The sequence below is a fragment of the Antechinus flavipes genome, chromosome 4 (genome assembly GCF_016432865.1).
Source record: "Antechinus flavipes isolate AdamAnt ecotype Samford, QLD, Australia chromosome 4, AdamAnt_v2, whole genome shotgun sequence".
NCBI lineage: Eukaryota > Metazoa > Chordata > Mammalia > Dasyuromorphia > Dasyuridae > Antechinus > Antechinus flavipes.
In genome coordinates this window covers 9,567,416-9,584,502 of record NC_067401.1, presented here as the reverse complement: position 1 = coordinate 9,584,502, position 17,087 = coordinate 9,567,416, and the positions used below count along the sequence as shown (strand labels likewise).

At 45.9% G+C, this 17,087-nt stretch overlaps 1 protein-coding gene across 1 annotated transcript in view; it reads right to left on the bottom strand.

Moving 5' to 3' along the window:
- Window positions 1-14,399, bottom strand: part of PSMD1 (proteasome 26S subunit, non-ATPase 1) — a 99,913-nt gene extending 85,514 nt beyond the window's left edge. The window contains exons 1-5 of the mRNA XM_051999498.1: window positions 14,244-14,399; window positions 4,375-4,418; window positions 3,529-3,602; window positions 3,250-3,419; window positions 566-771 (exon numbers count right to left, since the gene is read on the bottom strand). Of these exons, the coding sequence (XP_051855458.1) occupies window positions 566-771; window positions 3,250-3,419; window positions 3,529-3,602; window positions 4,375-4,418; window positions 14,244-14,259 (510 nt within the window). The 5' untranslated portion in view covers window positions 14,260-14,399. The remainder of the gene's footprint in view (window positions 1-565; window positions 772-3,249; window positions 3,420-3,528; window positions 3,603-4,374; window positions 4,419-14,243) is intronic.
- Between the last annotated feature and the right edge of the window lie 2,688 nt (window positions 14,400-17,087).

Genomic DNA, 17,087 nt, shown 5'->3' with positions numbered 1-17,087 from the left:
GTGTGCTATCAGTCTAAGGCCACAAACAGCAAATGCTTCCAAAAATACAAATCCTCTGGTAGTAAAACCCAGCATCCTTAGGGATTTGCCATTCTTTCTCAAATACATCCCAAAGAACTTGTTCAATTTCACATTTATCTAGGGCCAGGGGCTCTGCAGGACCACCTAGAAGCTGGGGACCTTCCTGCCCCCTGCCACTGGGCTCTGGATGAAGCCTTGGCTGAGCCAGGGGGTTTCCCACAAAGTCTCCCAAAATGTAATGAAATCTTCTTTGAGAGAAATGCCAACTGAACTTGGTGCTGGGGACCAGTGTCTTCACCAATCCAGCTAAGCCATCTGGCCAATTACGAGATGACCGACCCACAATGCAAACCAGAACTGGCTCTTTAGCCCAGACCTACTGTGCAAGTGGACCCACCAGCTGTCCCATCCCCAAGCTCACAGGCTGGCGTGTTCTAGGACAACCCAACCAGGTGCAGGTCAGTGCGAGCCTCAGAGGGGCTGAGAATGAGCAGCTCTTCCCCAAGCCAACCCCCCTTATCCCCCACTGAGGATGGGTCCCTACCGACTGCAGGATGGTCTGCTCGAAGACGTCCAACCGGCGGGTCTCCAGGGCGATGCCGACGGCCTGCTTGTACTTGTGGTCATCCAGACACCTCTGGAACATCTTGTTGACGATCCCCTCCAGCCTCTGGTCCACAGGCTTCCTCTCCCCCTCGGGCAGCTCGGCATTCTCCACGCACTGCTTGGTGTAATGGTCGATGCACTTGGCTGGGGAGGAAGAGAACCACGTGACTGAGTGTCAGCGCTGCCTCTAGAGCTCTTGGGCCGGGAGGGGGCTCCTGTGCGCAAGCCTCCACCACTGGCCATCTGCCTCCTCTGGGCCCTGCTCTGGGGACATTAAGCAGAAACATCCCACATGGGCCCTGGAGAAGCAGAAAGAAGGGCAGAGGCCGGGAGCCAGAGGGAGCCACCCTGCAGAATGCAGCTCTATGCTGTTCGGCCAGGATTGAGACTGGAGAGGGTGAAGACCTTTCCAGGGCACCTGCAAGATCAGGCTGAGGAGTGGCCATAACTTCTGTGAGACAGGCCCCAACGGCTCCGGAGTAAAGAAGTGACTCTGGCAGCCGGGAGCAGGGAGGCCAATTCGGAGGCTCCTGCCATGGTCCAAGTGATGGAAGATGCGAATAAGGGTGAAGACCCCAGAAGAAGTCCCAAGACTTGACAAAGGCTCCTAGGGGCAGGGAGGAGAGAGAATGGCTGCCCAAGACTGCTAAACTACCAGAGTGGCAGGGCTGCCAACAACCAGGGCCTAGGGCCAAGGCGAGGTTATCACGAGCTCCCGCTTTAGACAGTGTAGAGCTCTGCCCTTTGAGCCAGTGACACCCCCAAAGAGATCAAGGAGAAAAAGGACCCATGTGCAGAACCATATTCGTGGCAGCTCTCTTTCTTACTGCAGAGACCAGGAAACTAAGGGAGTGCCCATAAGTTAGAGAATGACTGAAAAATGTAACAGAATATCATTGGCCCATAAGAAATGATGAGACAGTTTCAGAGAAACTGGGAAAATGTTTGTGAACTGATGCAGAGTAAGTGAGCAGTACTCAGAGGCCAATGCCCAATGAGAAAGAACCCGTGACCTAGCCCTGTCATGACCATGTCACTAAAGACTTTACGTGTTGACAAATGCCCAACACAGGCTTTTGTTCTGCCCGATTATAAAGAGATATTGCCAAGGTTTTGTTTATCCTTTTTTTTCTTTTCTTTTCTTTTTTTTTTTTTTTGAGAGGGAAAGGAGGTAGAGAAAAAAAATCACCTTAATTGAAAACAATTTTTAATTAAAAAAAAAAGTCCAACAGAAAACATCTGGAGTTTGAGAGAGAGAAAAGGCCCGCATGTGCAAATGCACAAGTCACCTGCGCAGAAATCACAATGAAAGCACCAAGAGAGAGAAGCAAGAGGAAAAAAGTTCTAGACTAAGTACTGGGGTCCAGTCCACCTTGGAGAGGAGGGAGATGATGACTCAGCAAAGGAGATGGAAAAGTGGCTAGAAAGACAAGAGTACTGGGAGTGGCGGAGGGACCTGTGGGAGGCCGGGCTGTCTATAACAAGGTGGGAGAAGCCAGGGCCATGTCTTTCTGCAATGAAATCAAAGAGCCAGAGGTCTGGGAAAGGCTGTCTGACTCAGCAGCTAAGACTCTCTGGAGTCTTAGCAACATGGGAAGAACCATTTTAGTGGAGGGCCCGGGCTAGAAGCCAGATTCCAAGGGCCGTAAAGAGACTGGGAGGGGAAAAAAATCAAAGGAGGGAGTGTAGGTGATCTTGCCAGTGTCTAGAGCACGTTGGAGAATTCATATAAACTACGTTACGTGTGGACATTAGTCTCGCTACTTTAATCATATAGCAATTTTAACAAAATACAACATAAGACTTGTTCTGTTTGGCCCGAGGCAGAAGGTGTAAATGACAGGATGGGTGGAAGCTATACAAGGAAGTACTTTTAAGTTAATAATAGGAAAAACTTCCTAATAATGAGTTATCCTAAATTGGGGTGGATGGTCTGCCCCATCTGCCGATTCGAGGACCCTCACTGGAGAGTCTCAAGCAAAGGCCATATGAGTTACCTTCTGTAGTGCTACAGAGACTGATGTGCTTCTCTCCCCCAAGACTTACCCCAGCAGAGGCTGGCAAAGCTGGATAATAAATAAAGTTCCTTTTAAACAATAAGTTTATGGGATTATCCTGCCTGATTACCTGTCATGTTATCCAACAGACCAAACTGCAAAAGACTTTTATCCATTTCAGAAAATTAAATCATCCTTTGGTGGTAAAATCCTACCATCATTTAGATACTCAAATGAAGGACTCTGAACACAATTCCAAAAGAGAAAATTCTATTTGCCACAATTTTCTGGTTTGTTTCTATGGCTCTATCCTAGTATAATTTGAAGCAAATGTGTTCTGATATGTACTCCCAGATTTATCCTTATATGGATGGTGATGCTGCTTATGATTAAAGAACCCAAATAGTAAAACAAGGTATTGGAGGGAAGCTCTAAAACTCTGACTGATGCAAATAAAATATAGAAAGTATTTGAATTTCCACACTTCCCTCAGGAAAGAACACCCTCCCCTTTCCCCAGAAAAGGCGGGTGCTGTGTTTACTCCAACTCCCCGTACTCAATAACGGAACATTCTCAAGACAACAAAACAGAGGAGAGCATCAATGTCAGAGAAAAGGCCGGTCACCTATAATGGTCTCCACGTATTCGGAATTGTCATTGACATTGAAGAGGTCGCCTGCTCCCAGGGCGTAGTTCAGAGACTCCTCGAAAGCCCCCAGGTGATAGAACACTTTGGATGCCACAAGGGCAGCAAAGTGCCGGCTCCGAAAACCTTCATCTTCGTACAAGACTTCTCTGAAAGAAACGCAAAAGCAGGGAGGCCACGTTAGAAAGCGCAAGAGACGGAGCCGCATGCCCCCTGCGGCCCAAGGTGCCCTCCGCCAAAAACGAGAAGACTCCTTACATCTTGTCCACAGACTCCGAAATTTCTGCCCAGAAGTCATTGACCACTGCATTCAGTTTCTGTAGTGCGAACTCCTGGAGAAGAGAATTAGACCGACGTTCAGTCCCAGACAGAGTCATCTTTTTGTTTTGTTTTAAGAAATGCCACCCAATAGTGCTGGGTCTAAATATTCCGTAGGCCAGGACAGTCTGGACAACTACAAGCCCTTGGTTGTCTTCTCTCAAATCTCCCCATTTCTTTCCCCTTTTTGATTCTCTACAGCTAGAAAGGGTCTCTTTGGGGGAAATCTGGCCAGCAGCACTGCTCAATACCGCTTCTTCCTAAAGGGAACTCAGATTTGCATGACCAGAAACTGGGCAAGGCACTAAGAGCCCTTAGCTGGGTGTGATCTAACTGCACAAAGGCCAATTTTAACAACTGCCAAATTTTCATCAAATTCAATTCAAGAACCATTTATGAAGTAGATTGAGGTAAAATCCTGGCTCACTAGGTCCTGGGGCTACAAAGATTAAAGAGGAGTTTAAAATTTAGTGGCAAGGGGGGTGCGTCTGGGAGACTTGCACGTAAATGAAAGAAGTATGTCTGAACATGATGTTTAACCAATAAATAGGTTTTTTTCCCCTTAATGCTCCTAAAGAAACTGCCTTCTCTCCAAGCACTATCTGAAGTTTGCTTTTTCCTTGGCTTTGAATGACTCCAGAGGGGACGTTTCCTTTCCTCTAAGGTCAATGGACAGTGGGAGAAGCTGCAATGAGAGAAGGCTGCAGTTGGACCTGGACCTGGACCCTCAACTCGAAGATCCCCCTTCTGATTACTGAGCTCCGGCAAGAACAAGAACAGACCTACCTTAAGCTGTGGTTCATCTTCATCCAGAAGAGAAATAATTCCAGCTGCAAAACAGAAGATTGTTGTGGTTATGAGCCTGAAATTCATTAAAACAGGAAGAATGCTTGACTAGAAATATGAGGTCTGGGACTCCTGGGCAGTGGGGCAAAGGTGGCCTCTCACCCAGAGCACAGCCTCCAGGTTCTTGGCCATCCCGGCTGTCTGTTCCCAGATACTCTCCGGCCTCCCCCTGCACTCCAGACAGGTCAGAACCGAACACAATGGGTCGGGTGGGGTCCGAGCAGTGCAGCAGATGCCTACCTCTGGGCAGCTCTGCCCCGAGACTGCAATGGTTCACCTTACTGGACTTGGAGGCCACTGAACCCCCCCAGATCTTTGCTATCTAACCTTGCCTTCTCCATCTTGCACTTTTCATGTTAGTTGTTTGTGTCCAAGTGTAAGATTTCACATTTGTCCCTCATTGATTTTATTGTATTAGATTTAGCCCAATGCTGCAGCCTGTCCTGGCCAGGCCCGCCATCACAGGTCTTGGGTTTGATGATCCTGGACATGTCACTTAAGGACCCTGAGCCTCGGTTTCCTGATCTGTGAGATGAGAAAGATCGGCCTAGACAGCCCACAAAGCGTTTCCTGGCTCTACATTGATGCTTGCACATCACAATATCATTTTTTAATGAGAAAAATGAAGCATAAGAAACACATGAAGGCTTCTAAGAGGGATTTCAGAATAAAATCAGCAGAACCTGAACTCTCTGAGCACCAATTACAATGATGTTTTTAAAAGAGAAGGGGAAAAAAATTAATGAATAGTGAAAGAACTTTAGGTCATCCTGGAAAGGCCAAAAAACCAGAACCCAAGAAGGGCCTATGTTCATGAACTTGGTCCTGCCTGGCTCCCAGCAGCAGAGCTGGGAGGCGCCCATTTATACACGAAGTAGCCGAAGCCCCAACAACTTGGCGGCTTTGCCCAAAGTCCCACAGGTAAGCCATGTCGATAGCAGAGTTGCAGGCAGCTCCTCCGGCTCCAGCACCAGCCCTCTTCACCCAACTCCAATTCTACTCTGCTCTGTTTGACTTTTCCAGCCCTTCCCCACGCTCGTCACATTGCCCTCCAGACAGAAACAGCCCCTTCCGCATCCCTCTGGACTAAACGTCTGCCTACTGTGGATACTGCTTTCTGTGTGAAGGGAGTTCCTAGAGGGAAAGGACGGCTTCATGCTACTCTAATTCCCCAGCACTTAGTGTCCGGCACATCATAAGTAAATGCTCGCTACAGGCTACAGTTTTGTTGTGGATTTTTTTTTTTTTGTAAAGAGAATTGTTTGTTCACTTGGAATCAATTAACATGAATATGATTCTTGCTACTTACCAACAGCTTAGATCTACTTTTTTTCAGCAGAGTCAACTCAATAAAGCAGAAATCGGAGTTGCTCCCTATAATTTGCCCAGCTCAGGCTCTGCTCAGAATTCAGGGACAGGCCAGGTCTCCTCCGGTGGCCAGAGCCTCATGTTGAAGGTTTAAAAGACAATGTTTGTCTGAAAAAGAGCCCTGACAGGGATGCTGTCTAAGAGATCGTCCCCGCCAGGAAAAACTATTGCCGAACAACAGGAGGAGAACAAAGCCTGGCCTTGGCTCTGGAAGCTCTGGGGCTGGACTTGAGTGGAGCTGACCACGGGGGTTAGTGCTCCAGGACTCTCCTCCCAGCAGCATCAGAAACAACACACTCCCCCCAAAGACCAGGCAAGAGGAACTAAGGGAAGCCCAATGAGAATATCCAAAACTTTTGGCAGGCACAATCAGCCTCTTGTCCTGTCAGACAGACATGACTAGAAGAAGAAATGAGGGTCTGCTTAGGCTCAAGGACCAGAACACGGAGATCAGCTGAGGGGTCAGAAGAGTTCATACAGACTTGCAGCCAAGAAGGCTACACTGCTCAGTAGGCAGAGGGACCAGTTCCCACAGATTTACTCCAGACAAGACAATCAATGAGAATCCAATAAGAAACACTAGAGATTTTACCCATCACAGAGCAACATGAGAAGCCAGCCAGAAGCCTAACAAGCCACCGACCCCGGTGTACAATCAGAGGCCATGAGCAGCTGCCCGGGGATGAGAGCCAGAGCCCGGAGACTCTCCTGAGATGCCAAAATGCTCAGGATCTTAAAGAAATAGCAGGACCTAAGCCTGGGGGGAGCTTATCCCAAAGAGATGGAGTGGGACAGGAAGCAGGGCCACCCATCCTCCTCCAAAAGTTCATCAAAGGGGTAGAGCCACGTTCTGGCACAGAGCCCCAAAGGAGAACTAAACCAAAGAGATAAATGAAGATCAAAAAGATAAAATGGATGTTCCACAAAGACTATGGCACACAATAAGCACTTAACAAATGCTTAGTGACTACTGACTACATGAAAACCTAGATGAAATGAAGCAAGAGATAGGAAATAAAATTAAAAGCTCTGGAGAAAAGGCCTAGAAAGAGATTAACTGGCTTAGAACAGAAAGTGCTAAAATTTACTCAAGCAATGAATTCTGAAAATGCGAATGGACCAAACAGAAATTAATGATTCCATGCAAATAAAAAAATGTTAAACTAAATTAAAAGGTTGGGGGGAAAGAACATGCCAGATCTAAAAAGCAACAGATCTGGAAATCAGCTCAAGGACAGAGAATTCAGGGATTGGACTCCCTGAAAACTATAATTTTTGTAAAAGCCTGGGCACTACATTAAAGAACTCATAAACGAAAATTCCTACAGCTACCAGAACCAGAAGGCAAAGTAAAGGTAGAAATAACCACCAATTACAACCTGAAAGAAATCCCCAAAGGAAAAATTCCCAAAAAATCAGACAAAATTCCTTGCTCCACTGCCAAAGAAAAATGCGGCAAGGATCCAGAAAGAAGTTCAAGTACAAAGGGACATGCTGTGTACTCAGGATCAGAAAACACCTGGCAGCTTCCCTCTAAATGACAGAATGCAAATGAGACAGACTTAAAACCAGGAATCACTTATACTCTGCATAGAATGTAATTCTATATAAGCAAATTAAAATTCTTTGCAGCATCTCCGATAGAAAAAAACCGGCATTCTGAAATACAGCACTCCAGAGAAACCTAGGAAGTTGTTTGATGATGTAGTGCTAACATTCAAATAGGTCCCTCCAGATTCATAAGACTTTCAAAGGGTACAGAAAGGATTATCTAAGACAAATTTGGGGGGGGGGGGGAGAAGAATGGGAGAGAGGCTGGATCTCATGATCTGAAAGGAAGAAAAGGGAAGCTGAGTCAAAATTCTTTAGTGTAGAACAGAGATAAAGGGGTCAGAACTTGTAAAATGGGGTACATGATAAGAGTACACAAACATGAAAGAAGAGAATAGCCAGCAAGAGAACCTCTGCTCTTGTAATGACCACGCTAGCACCCAGGACACTCCAGAATCAGCCGGAGTCAGGATAAGCAAAAGTCCTTAACCTTTATTCGTGGCCCCCGACGCAGGATTGAACAGGATGGAAGCAGAATCAACACGACTGCCTTCCCCCTCCTCTACTGCCAAGAGTGTGTTCCTGGCTAGCTTTACTCTTCCCCCTCATCCCTCCTACAATCCTCTATACACCAATCACTGAGCCAGTATGGATAATGGAAAGGACCATTTTCCCAAGCATATGCCCACAGAGTATTGTCCAATCAGTAGTTAGCCTTAAACGCTCAGCAGTCCTGATCTCAGTGCATTGATTACATAGTTTCAGCCCTCTACATGCTCTTATCTGAAAACACACACAAATACACACACACACACACACACACACACACACACACACACACACACACACACACACACACTCACACACTCAAGAGCCAGGGTAAGACTCTCAAATGGCAGGGTAAGAGGTAGCATTTTTCCTTTATCTCCTCCACAGTAAGAATGCCAGACTGATTTCTAAGTTAGAAAGCCAAGAAAAAAGTCATAGGGAAGTGATTTTTTTCCCAGCTCAGGGAAGCTTGGAAAGTGGACACTGGGACAGAGGCTAGCCAGTACTGTGGCACAACAGCAATATTCTAACACCTAGGAATAGTAGGGAGACTGAATGTCAGGGAGGACAGAGATCCCAGGGGAGTGGCATTAGGTACCATCTGGCAATGTCACCAACTGCCCAGTGCCAGGGCATAGAAAGAAACAAAGATGAAGCCCTGAATGTAAAAGTAGAATGATACCTCCGGCCTAACCTTCAGCACAGACCACCAGCCAACAGCAAATAAACAAGGGAAGACTCCCAGACCACGGGGGAGCCAGCAGTTCAGTCTCTCTGAACTGACAGAATCTCCCAATAGAGCCTTATCAGGAGTCTACTGAAATTCAACCACACAAGCCAACAGGCCCAAATCTGGGTCAGGAATCTGCAGTGTAGGAATTGCAGACCTCTTCCCAATCATGGTACTATGAAAGCTTGAAGTCCCCCTCTCCAACTCAATTGTTATTAAAATAGCAGAAGGAAATCAAAGGACATATGCTCAGGCTAGATATCTCCCGCCACTAAAATAAATAAGAAAATTTTAAAAATTGAATACATCCTGACACTAATGTCCAAAATCAAGATGAAGGCTGAAAAAAATGACCAAACAAACAAACAAAAAAGAACCTGATGATAAGGAGTTAATATGATGGCAAGGAAACTCAAGATACAAGATACAGAAGTTTTCAATTGTCACTTGAAAATATCTATAAGCAAAGACTCCAAAAAAACAAAGTCAGATTGGTTATCTATCCAACAAGAATTCTAAAAATATTAAAAGATTTTTTAAAAAGCACCTGATAAGAAAAAAAAAAAAGAGCCACAGAGGAAAAATTGGGAAAATTGCAAAAAAATTATGAAAAGAATTAACATAAACAGGGAAACTATGTTATGATAAAAGGTACAATGAAGCACTATTAATACTAAACTTAAATGTGCCAAATACCATCTAGTATCTAAATTTGGCATCTAAATCTAAAATTTTTTTTAAGTTAAATGAATCATAAGTGGAAATAGTAATAGATAGCAGGAGGATTTTAATCTTCCCCTCTTAGAACTAGATAAATCTAACCAAAAAATAAATAAGAAAGTAATTAAGGAAGTGAATACAATTTTGTATAAGCTAGAAAGGATAAATATTTGGAAAGAATTGAATGGAAATAGAAAGAAATACACCATTTTCTTGGCATTAGATGGCATCTTTACAAAGATTGACCATATATTATAGTGCAAAAATTTTAACGCTAAAAGCAGAAATATTAAATGCTTCCTTTACATATCAGAATGCAATAAAAATAATATTTTAAAAGGGATTATGGTAACATAGAATAAAAGTAACTGCAGACTAAACTACCTAATGTATGGGTTAAAGAACAAATAACAGAAATTATTAGCAATTTCATTAAAGAAAATTACAATTAACAAAAGAACATATCAAACCTCATGGACTACAGCAAAAGCAGTAATTAAAGGAAAATTTATCTCTAAGTGCTTATATTAATAAAAAAGAGAAAGAACAGACCAATGAATTTGGTAAGAAATAAGCACAAATTTAAAATCCCCAACGAAACACTAAAATAGTATTCCTAAAAGTAAAAATGAAATCAATAAAATGGAGCGTAAGAAAACCATTAAATTAATAAATAAAATTAGGAATTGGTATTATAAAAAAAAAGCAATAAAATAGATAAAACGTTGGTTAATATGATTTTTTGAAAGGCAAGAAAATTAAATTAAATTATCAAAAATGAAAAAGGGTAAATAAAGAGTTATTTTGCTCAGTTAAATGTCAATAATTTTTTATTTTCAAAATATATACACAGATAATTTGACAACACTGACCCTTGCACAGCCTTGTTTCAGATTTTTCTCCTCTTTCTCTCCACCCCATCCCCTAGATGACAAGCAATCCAATATATGTTAAACATGTTAAAATATGTTAAATCCAGTATGTACAAACATATTTATACAATTCTCTTGTTACACAAGAAAAATAAGATTAAAAAAGTAAATAAGCAAGAAAAAAAAGGCAAGCGAACAACAACAAAAAGAGTAAGAATGTTATGTTGTGATCTACATTCAGTTCCTACAGTCCTCTCTCTGGGTGTAGATGGTTCTCTTCATCACAAGATCATTGGAGATCAATGACAATAAATTTAACAAGTGAAATGGAATATCTATAAAAGCACACACTCCCCACCTAGATTAGCAAAAGTAGAAATAGAAAAACAAATTTAATAGACCATAAATGAGTTTTCTAAGGAAAAAAACACCAGGATCAGACAGATTTAGCAGTGAATGTTATCAAACATTTAAGAATCAACTAATTCCAACATGAAATTATCTGAAATTAAAAGGCAAAGAAGGCGCTCTACCAAACTCCTTTAATGAAACAATGTTACTTAAAACTAAACCAGAAAAAGTATAAACAGAAAAAAGAAAATTATAGATTAATTTTATTCATGAACATGGATATTTAAAAAAATGAAGGAAAGTGGTTTAGCAGTACCAGTAAAAAATCTGGAAGGGGAAGATCCTCAGGGTTTCTGGCCAAAAAAAGAAACAATTGCTATTTCTAGTCACTTTGAGCCAATCAGGAATCAGGATTCGAGTAGGACTTGGCCTGGGAACTATTTTTGGCTAATCAATAAGTCAGAGTGATTTAGGCTTAAAGTCTGGTTCTAGCCCATAAACCCCAAGATATCTTGCAAAGTTTCAGGGATCAAAATTTACTTCTCTTTGGCAAAACACCTGCAAATAGGGGGGGAGTCTGGCAACACCTGAATCACCACCTCAACCGAATTGGTTTGTGATATTAAAAATAATTTAAAAATTCACAGAGGAACCAAAAGTCAAGAATAGTAAGAGAATCAAAAAAAAATTTAAAAATGAAGGAAAGTGGTTTAGCAATAGCAGATTTCAAACTATCCTACAAAACTGTCATCATCAAATTAATTTGATATCGGTTAATCAATGGAATGGAATATACAGGAGCAAATGAGCACAGTAATTCCAGTTATGGGGGCAAGAACTCACAAACTGATTAAAGCAAATTAGTGGAGCATGAAAGAAATTACCTGTCGAGATGGCAAACAAAACAAAGAGGTTCACTGAATGCAAAATGGATAATTTGATAACATAAAAAGTTTTTGCACAAACAAAACCAAAATTGCGAATTAGAAGGAAAGCAGGAAAAAAAAATCTTGGCAGCAAGTTTCTAAGGGTCTCATAAAGGTCTTGTTTCTAAAATATATTAAGAAGAGAAGCAAATGAATAAGAATAAGAGTCCTTCCCCAATTGACAAATGGTCAAAAGAAATGAACAGGTAGTTTTCAGAGAAAAAAAAATCAAACTCAACAGTAGTCAGTAAAAAAATGCTCTAAATAATAGAGAAATATCAATTAAAGAATCTCTGAAGTATTATCCATCCAATTGGCTAATATGAAAGTAAAGGAAAATGATAAATGCTAGAGGGGATGTGGGAAAATAGGGACAGTAAATGCATTATTGATGAAACTATAAGCTGATCATTTATACTGAAGAGCAACTTGATAATTATGCCCAAAACACTATTGATGTAACTGTTCCTATCCCTTAAGCCAGAAATTCTATGACTTCATCTATATCTCCAAGAGATCAAAGAAAGAAGAAAAGAACCTATAATGTACAAAAATATTTATAGTAACTCTTTCAGTGATGACAAAGAATGTGAAATCAAAACGACACTCATCAACTAGGGAATGGCTAAACAAGCTACAGTATATGAAGGAGATGAACATTTATGTGTAAGGAATGAGCAAAGTGACGACTTCAGAGAAACCTTAGAAGACTTCGATGAACTGATGCAAGGTGAAGTGAGCAAACCCAGGAAACCAGTAATAGCAATGATATCAATACTCAACTTCAAAAACGTAGTAATTCTAGGAAACAGTGATGTTCAGTTCTGAAGAACTCATGATGAAAAATGTTCCAGAGACAGCTGGTGGACTCAGACCACAAATGGACATATTTTTCCCCTCTTTCTTTTTCTTGGGGGGAATGGGGAGGTTAGGGGAACACAGGTAATATAAATGTGTTTTGTGCGATTTCCTTTTTGTAATAGGTTTTGTATTTTGTTTTCTTTTCAATGGATGGGGAAAAAAACAATTTGAAGCTAAAAACAAAATAAAATTGAATTTTAAAATATATGTATAGAATTACATTAAAAATTAGGGAAATGGGGATAAGGGGATGTAATTGAGGAAGGAATGTAAAAGAGGGAATAATCACAGAAAAATCAAATTTCCTAGTCCAGAATGAGGGATTAAAAGAGGAAAGAAAAAAAGAGTGAAGAACCGGAACCTGAGGAGCGAGGGATTGCCTTAAATCATCTCTCGGACAACTAGACCTGAACAAATAACAGTATTTGTATATAACAGGGGTAAGAGATGAAAAAGGAGACTATGTCAAAGAATCCTGGGTATTAGGAAGTGATACATAACGAAGTAAAGAACCAGGAAAATTTATACCAAAGCAAGATTGTAAAGAAAAACAACTTTGGAAATTTTGGAATTATGGTCAATGTGATAAGGAGCCCCGAGTCAAAGGGCCTGTGATGCAGCAGACCGCTGCCAGCTCCCACCGGAGGGGCAGAGGATGGCCAGAGACAGCCCTTTTAGGCCAGGGTGTCTTGTCTGCTCGTACTTCTCTGTGCACTTTTAACTGGGAGGAGAGGGTCCTGAACAACAGTGGTACCCAAAAAGGGAGCTCCTGAGCACCTCAAAAGGCAGCGGAGGAAAAGGAAAGACAGGACTTTTTTTGAAAGTATCTCCTAAAACACACTGCACGCTTTTATTGGGAAAAAAAACAAAAAGGAAGTGACTAAATGCTTCCCAATGTCCTTTCTCTGGTCCCCTGCACCCGGCCATCCCCGCTGGACAGGTGACCGGCCACCCAAGAACAGGCCAGGGCACAAAAGGTCCAGGGAAGAAGGTAAAACAGGTGAGAAATGAAAGTGGGGGGGAAAGAAAAGGGGAGGGGCATCCTTCAGAACCCCGCCTCCAGTGCTATCCAGCTCCATCCTTGGGGATAGACCGCCGGCTTTGGGACAAAGATGGACCTTCCGCGGCCTGATGACTCGTGTCCGGAGTGCCCTGACATGAATACCCGGAAAAGTGAAGGCAATGGGCACAAGGAACTCTGGGACTCAGTTTACCCTCAGAGCTGCTAGGAAGGAGACCCTTCTGTTTCTGTGGAAATGGAGGCAGGGTCGCACCTCAGTTTCCCACAATGTCTTTTCTCCTTCGGTCTGGGGGACTTGTGCTTATTTCCAAGAAATGAGACCGGGCAGCAGCGAGGCCCCGGGGTCCTGCGTTTCAATCCCAGTCCTGCTCTGAGTCAGCCTGCCAGGAGCCTCGGTTTCTCCATCTGTAAAGCCAGCACTGTGACCCTCCCCACTAGTAGGGCTCGCCCACCTCCCCATCCCAGGTTCGAATATGTCCTTCTCTGCCAGGTCTCTGCCCTCGAGTGGGGGCCACAGCTTGGGCAAAGGCGAGGATGGCCCCAAACAGAGGTCAGGTAGGCCTGGGTCGGAGTCCCGCCCGTGGGGCCGCGGAGGGCTTCCTGCCTCAGTAGAGGGAGTTTCCTTTGATGGGAGTCCCCTCAGGAACGCCCGCCCCCCCAATGACAGAGGAGGAAACTGAGTCCGCAGGCCCCGCGGAAGCCTCGTGCTGGCCTGGAGGAATCAGAGAGGAGAAGCTCCTCGAACGGAGCCGGGGGGAAAGGTGGGGGGCCCGGGCCCGGATAGAGGCACGCAGGCGGGAGCGCAGAGACGGGCCGGGCCTGACTCAGCGCGATAGGCGCCCGCGCCGGGCCGCACTCACCGGCCGAGGTGATCATGGCGGCGGCGTTACTCAGTCCGCCGCGCGTCGCCGAGGGGTGGAGTCAGGGTCGTCGGGATCAGAGGGCTCGGGGTTGCCGGGGTCGCCGGGGTCGCCGCTGCCGCCGCTGCCGCCGCTCTCGCCGCTCCCGCCTCAGCCGCCCCGGCCTGACTGACGGAGCGAGGCCACCGGCAGGGAGGACCCCACGCTCTTAGAGGTGGCGACCAAGAAGCCTGACGCTTCACGCCACCTGTCCACGGCCCCCACCCCGTCCCGCCACCACCGCCCCCGCCCGACCCCCTAGAAGAGACGCGGGCCCCTCCGTACGGCCACGCCGCCTGAGCTCGGGCTCTTTTTTGGAAGAAACACGGAGTCCTACAGTCAGGCGGAAAGCTGGACAGCCTGAGGGCGAGGACCCCCGCCGGTCCAGGCTGGTGCCTTGTCATGGCCCGATTCTTGGTGAATGGGCGAGGTGGGCGCCCCCTGCAGATCCGGAGGACTCCCTGCACCTCCAACTTGAGTCACTGAATGGGAGGAGCCCAGAGACCATTCGGGCCCCAAATCTCTCCTCTGCCACCTGTCACAGGGGTAAACTGAGGCCCAGAATCTGGGATCATAGAACTGAGGCTGCAAAAGACTTCATGTTACAGAAGAGGAAACTGAGCTCAGAAGACACTCGTGGGCTGCAGGGCTGGACACGAGGGACGCGTCCAACGGCCGGTTCTGCCCCGTCAGGACTCCTCGCCTTCCCTCTCCGGGACCCCCGAGCGCTTAGAGCCGGGAGGGGCGTCCCCCAGCGCCGGAGCATCCCTGGTCAGCGCTGGATCCCTACCCGGCAAGGGTCCGAGCAGGGCTGGGATCCTAAGCGCGCAACAAGCCTCCTCCTGCCTCAGTTTCCCTGTCTGTCTTCCTGGGTCCCGCTCACAATCCTGCCCCTGGCGGAGCCCGGGGCTTTGGGCAGCACGGAAGCTCCGCCCCCCGGAAAGCAGTGAGGACGCAGAGCGCAGACGGCGCAGATTTCCCTCCCGCTGGCTCCTCCCGCACCGGCTCCGGGGTGGAAAGGTCCCTCAGCTCTTCCGGGGGCTCCCGTCCCTTAAATGGCTGTGGCAATGGCTCTGGCCAACGTCGGCCTTGATGCAAGGAACCAGCCGGCCCGAAAGAAGAAAAGTTCCCTAATCATGGCGGGGGCCTCTGCCCCCTCCGGGCCCCGGGGTTGACCTTCTGTGAGGACGGGAGACCCTTTCAATTCTCCTTTGTTGCCAGAAAGCAGGACATTCCCCCCCCCCTCCCGGGAGCAGTGTGCGGTGCCCCCTGGCCCGGCGCCCCCTGGCCCGGCGCCCACCAGTTCTAGGGCGTGGTGGTTACGGTTGGGACCCCCCTGCCCTGCCAGCGCCTCTCCTGGCCCGAGTCTGCCCTTGGAGGCCGTGAGAGCCCATTTGATCAGAGAGGGCCAGACCTGTACATTTTGGGCCCCGTACATGGGTCATTTCTCCTTGAGGAGAACGGAAGCCCCTTGCGGGCAGGGACCTCATTCATGTTGTCCTGCTCCCGCGCCTGAGCGGGCTGTTCTCGGCACACGGTGGGGGCTTCAGATAGGCTTGTCCAAAGGAAGGGCCTAGAGTCAATCGATGCATTCTGTGTCCCAGGCGCACTAACTAAAGAGGCCGCAGAAGGGGCAGAAACCCCACCGAAGTGCAAAAACACGGAGCCCTCTCCCCCGCTTCTGCTCCGCTGGGATTCCAGAGATCTAGGGCCCAGCGTCTCAAACTGGGGGTCCCCCACAGAGGGTCTCGTAATTGAACGTGAGGGGATGGAATCGTGATTTATTATCAGTAAATGCTTGGTTTGTATAACCTGTTCTATCTACCTGAGCTCATGTAAAACCTTCTCAGGCACAAAAGGGGTCATGAGTGGAAAACGCTGAAGAAGCCCCGGTCTAGGGAGGGCTCAGTGAGGAAACTCCTTCCACCCAGAAGCTCTGCGCCCTCCCGCAATGGGTTACCTTGGAGGGTTGCCTAAAAGCTCACTGAGAGGGGTAAGGGGCGTGGGGAAGCCATTTAACCTTGAATACGTGCAATTCTTCTATATGTATTTCCACAATTATCACACTGCACGAGAAAAATCAGATCAAAAAGAGGGGAAAAAAGGAGAAAAAACAAAATGGGTTTTCCTCATCTGTTAAAAGGGGGGCGGTGCTAGAAGGCATCTGAGGTCGCTTCTGGCTCCCCCTTCCCATCCCTCGACTCTGGCATTTCTCTGGGTTCTGCCCCAGGTCCAGAATTCTTTCTCCTCTCCCCTTCCCTCCATCACCTCTGGGAAGAAGCCTTTCCCAAAGCCTTTCAGTGCTGGGGATTTCCCTGGGCCGATGAGCTCCAAAGTACAGCCTGCCTTTATTGCTTATTTGTACAGTGTTTGCATGTGAGCAGAGGGGTGTGTGTGTGTGTGTGTGTGTGTGTGTGTGTGTGTGTGTGTGTGTGAATGTGAGTGTGTGTGTGAATGTAAGTGTGTGAATGTGAGTGTGTGTGTGTGTGAATGTGTGAGTGTGTGTGTGAATGTAAGTGTGTGTGTGTGTGTGTGTGTGTATGTGTGTGTGTGGTATTGTTGTTGTTCCCAAAACTTAGCATCGTGTCTGGTACATAATTGGGACTAAATAAATATAAATAAAAAACAAATATTTATTGACTTTCCTGTGGTTCCAGATTAAGTGACTTGCTGTATGGAGGCAATACGTGTAAGAGCTACAATTAGACCTGGATCTTCTTGGTTTTGAAATTGGCTCTCCAACCACTAGACTGCACTGCCACTCTTGCTCAAACGAATGATTAATAAATGTTAACAAGACAAAAA